This window comes from Lolium rigidum, chromosome 1, assembly GCF_022539505.1.
Source record: "Lolium rigidum isolate FL_2022 chromosome 1, APGP_CSIRO_Lrig_0.1, whole genome shotgun sequence".
Taxonomy (NCBI): domain Eukaryota; kingdom Viridiplantae; phylum Streptophyta; class Magnoliopsida; order Poales; family Poaceae; genus Lolium; species Lolium rigidum.
In genome coordinates, this window is record NC_061508.1 from 220,637,813 (window position 1) to 220,641,830 (window position 4,018).

The window sequence follows — 4,018 nt, forward strand, 5'->3', positions numbered from 1 at the left end:
TGTCAGCACCAGATATCACCTACACATGAAGGGAAAATAAGTCATAAAAGTTGTCGTTCCAACGGTAACATTGACGGTTTGCCATACTAAAACTATATACTTACTTCGCTCTTATTTTCAGAGCTTGATTCCTCGTGATGCAGTCCTACCTCCACGCTATATTCATCAAACCCAACCTCCATGTCTGAATACTCATCCTCCTCGTGACCACCGTATAGCACCTACACAGCCAAAAACAAAGAATGTAACATGTCACTTCATTGCTTCCATTCATTGGTAGCCATTAAAAAATAATCAACATACTTCACTCATGTTTTCTGAGGAGGCCGATGATGGAAGGTTCTCCCCAAAAGGAGGTATATTTTCATAGATCCTGGATTTGGAACTATTCTCCGAAGTAGAATCATCATCGCCCGTATATCCGTCATCCCCGTCACTCCAAGTTGAGCTATAGTCCCCCATTTCTCCAAAAACTACACAAAACCCGCACGCAATAAAGAATTAATGCAAAATTCTAAACAATAACGCAATGCAAATCACTATTTCATATTTAGTACACGGACACGGACAGCGGACAGTCTGGAAGAAATACCCCGGCCTCGTCCGCCGAAGGCCGGACTCGTCCGGTTCGTGTGGGCCGGACTGTCTTCCCAGCGCCGGACACGCTAAATGAGACGCCGGACATGTCCGGCGGCAGAGATTCAAACTTACCCAGCGGAAGATCGGCTCGCCGGAGAGACGGAGCTCGACGCGACGGCGTGCAGCAGAGGCGTCTCGTCGAGTAGGCCCTGAGGATCGTGGAGATGGGAGTGCCGAGATCGTCGGGAAGATATGCCCTGGTGGAGGAGGTCTATGGTGACGGAGTGCGGCGCCGACGGCGGCTCGTCGAGCTCCGGGGAGATGCCGGTGAAGAGGAGATCGTGGAGAAGCGACGGAGGAGCCCCGTGGCGGAGGAGTGCGGCGGTGAGGAGGTGATCGTGGCGTCCGAGATCGTGCGACGGGACGGCGGCAGCCGGCTCGTCGAGTTCGAACGTGGGAGATCGATCACGATCGTGGGAGGAAGGAGGAAGACGCATACGGTATAGAGACGGTCATATACGAGTTCACATATGGGCGTCATACGGGCTTGGATATGGGTTTGGTGGGCTTTTGAGCCAAAACTAATTTTGGGGGGGGGGGGGGTTGTACCGGAGCACACGCCATAAACAAAACATCTCTTGATTCGAAATAGAGGAAGTACTTATCTGTTTATTGGTCCGATTGAATCGAGAGTTTGTAAATATGTTTTTCGAGTGAGGATAGACAGAGTTCGGTTTAGGCGGCGTGGTGTAGCATAATTTGCAAGAACTTGGTGTTACTCCAATCAAGCCTCCAGTGTTATGGTGTGACACATTGGTGAAACATTCACCGAAACCAGTCTTTCATGTAAGGACGAAGCATATTAAAGTTGACTTCCACTTTATCCCCATGAACGTGTTTCTCAAAAGTTACTATAGATTCGATTCATCTCTTTAAAGGATCAAGTTGCTTATATTTTTACTAAACCACTTTCAGTTGTATGATCATTGTAAGCGTAATCTCAATCTTTCTATAGTTGAGACTGAAGGAGGGTGTTAGAGTATATGTATCCTATACGTGTAGGACTGTAGGAGAAGAACCCTGCCTGAGGAGTGAGGAGGCACCTCAGGACAGCACATTCGTATTTTTCTAATATGGATTACTGTTTCACTTGCACAGTTTTTGCCGACGACGAGAACATGATGCTATTGATTGATTTCCACATGATGGCTGGTAAGATATAGTAGGCTTTGAAGGAGGATAAATGGAGTGATCAATGGAGTAAAGGGTTGACAACTTGGCCTGCGAAGAGCACAACGCCAGTGAACTCCTCCATGAGAAAGAAGAGGAAGGGATGGTCGGCGACGAAGTTGACACGAGGATCATCAGACCAGTCACACCCCTCATCATCTGCCACCGTGGCTGCAGCCGCCACCGTCCCTTTCTCGTCGACGCTGAGGAAGCACTGGTGGACCATGGACGCTAGGGCGACAGGTGGCGCCGGCGGACCCAGCATCTCGGAGAAGGGCTCGGCGGAGCTGAGGAACGGCAGGTCCAGCCCGAGGCCCTCAAGGATCGGCCTGGCCTCCATCCTAACGGAGACCTCGAACTTTGGAATCTTGAGCTTGCCCACGGTGAACCCCTCCACCGGCACCACCGAACGGTGCAGGAGCTTGGCCGGGTTGGCGCCGAGCGCGCGCACGAGGCCCGGCAGGCCGTCGCGGGCGTCCGGGAGGTAGATGTACATGGCGAACGAGGAGGATGAGCGTCGGCGGTAGGGCATGCACAGGACCTTGAAGCCGGGGTGGACACCGACCCGCAACAGCTCGTGGTCGGAGCTGCCCGTCATGAAGGGCACGCGGACGGCGTGGCCTGGATCGGCGTCGATGTAGAACGTGCCCTCGGCGGTGAGGTCCTGGGAGAAGGCGTCCTGCCAGTTGCCGCGGAACCGTACCGTGTTGGCGAGGACGAGCCGCGTGGAGGGATCCAGCGGCTTGGCCTTGGACAGGATGTCCTTGACGAGGCCGCCGGTGCTGCGCGCGACCCACTGGTTGATCTCGGCGGCCGCTTTTTTGGGCCTGTCCTTGAAGGTAGCTGGCCTCACCTCGGCCTTGTACGTGATGGCGGCCGCGGCGGCGAAGGCCGGGCTGAGGTGGAGCGATGCCTCCACCCAGACGCTCGTGGCGTAGCGGGTCTCGGCCGCGGCGAGGACTCTGGAGGCCACCTTGGAGGCGAGCGCAGCGTGTGCCTCGGCGCCCGCCGGGCCCAGGAAGGAAACGATTTGGTCGCGCGCGGCGGCTGAGGCGCCGGCGGCGAGAAGGGAGAGCATGGCGTGGAACGAGAGCGGCGAGAAGGCCAGGTTCTTGTTTTTGCGGAGCCTGGCGAGGAGGCGCACGGAGAGTGCAGCCTGGTCGCTCACGGCGTCGACGTGATTCGTGGCATTCGCCATTGACGGTGCTGTGGGTAAGATCCCAGATGAATGGAATGGAATAGTACCAGGCGCGGGTTTAAATAGGGCATAGTATGATTTAGTCTCTTACGCGCTAAGCAAAGTAAACCGCGGACGACTCACCATCATAATAGCAAACGATTTCTCTGGAAATTCACTTTCAAGATTATCAAATTACTTTGGGTCGTAAAAATAACCCGGCGATGTACAAGTCGATGATCTCTAAGCCAGAATGGCACATTTGATTCTTCGTCAGATTATTCAGCGTAGAACGCCCGTCTCTCATGGTGTTATATTTTTGGTTAAATCCTATTTCTTTGGTCATACCCATTAAAAATTGTTCATCTTGATATAATAATTTGCCCATGAGAGCAGTGATATGTAGGACGGGCTACAGGTAGCCCGACATCATGATCGTGCAATTTACCTTGGAGATCTGGGTCTAATATAATTTCATGACAATAATGGCACAAATACAACAATTAGGACTTGTACTAGCGTATGGACTTCACACATCAACTGACATAAATATATGGACAAAATTTTCATCGCTCAGATCGCACTCTCCCATCTAGAATTTCTATCGCCTATCCCCGGATCCCCACCTCACCTCTCCGCGGTGCATGTGCACGGCGATGGAGGCAGGCAGCAAGGAAGAAGACCGGATCCCCTCTAATTGAAGTCTCGACCCCACCTCCCACTTAATCCTCTCGGTTTTCCAAAATCCGCAACCGGATTTGGTCATGGAAAGCATGCGGCAGGTCGTGAGGTCGTTGGCTTTGTACTCCCTTACGGGATCCATCAGAGTGTCCTGATCGCTAGTTCCGGCAAGTTCTTTCCGGTGATTGTAACCTCAACTTCGACTCATTTCTCATGGATCTCAGGCCCCGTCTTTGGCTGCGTCTTCTTCAATAAAGTCTCCCCACCTTTATATCTCGATGGCGACATCGCGACGCTTGCGGTACTGGTGGAAAAAGAGCCTTTGGTCGCGGTTCGCAACTGCCATTAGTC

At 52.8% G+C, this 4,018-nt stretch overlaps 1 protein-coding gene across 1 annotated transcript; it reads right to left on the reverse strand.

Annotated features, from left to right (window-relative positions):
- Nucleotides 1–1,831: 1,831 nt before the first annotated feature.
- LOC124655089 (serpin-Z1-like) lies at nucleotides 1,832–3,007 on the reverse strand. Its single transcript, XM_047194055.1, has one exon. It carries the CDS (start codon nucleotides 3,005–3,007, stop codon nucleotides 1,832–1,834), a length of 1,176 nt encoding a protein of 391 aa, XP_047050011.1.
- Nucleotides 3,008–4,018: the final 1,011 nt, after the last annotated feature.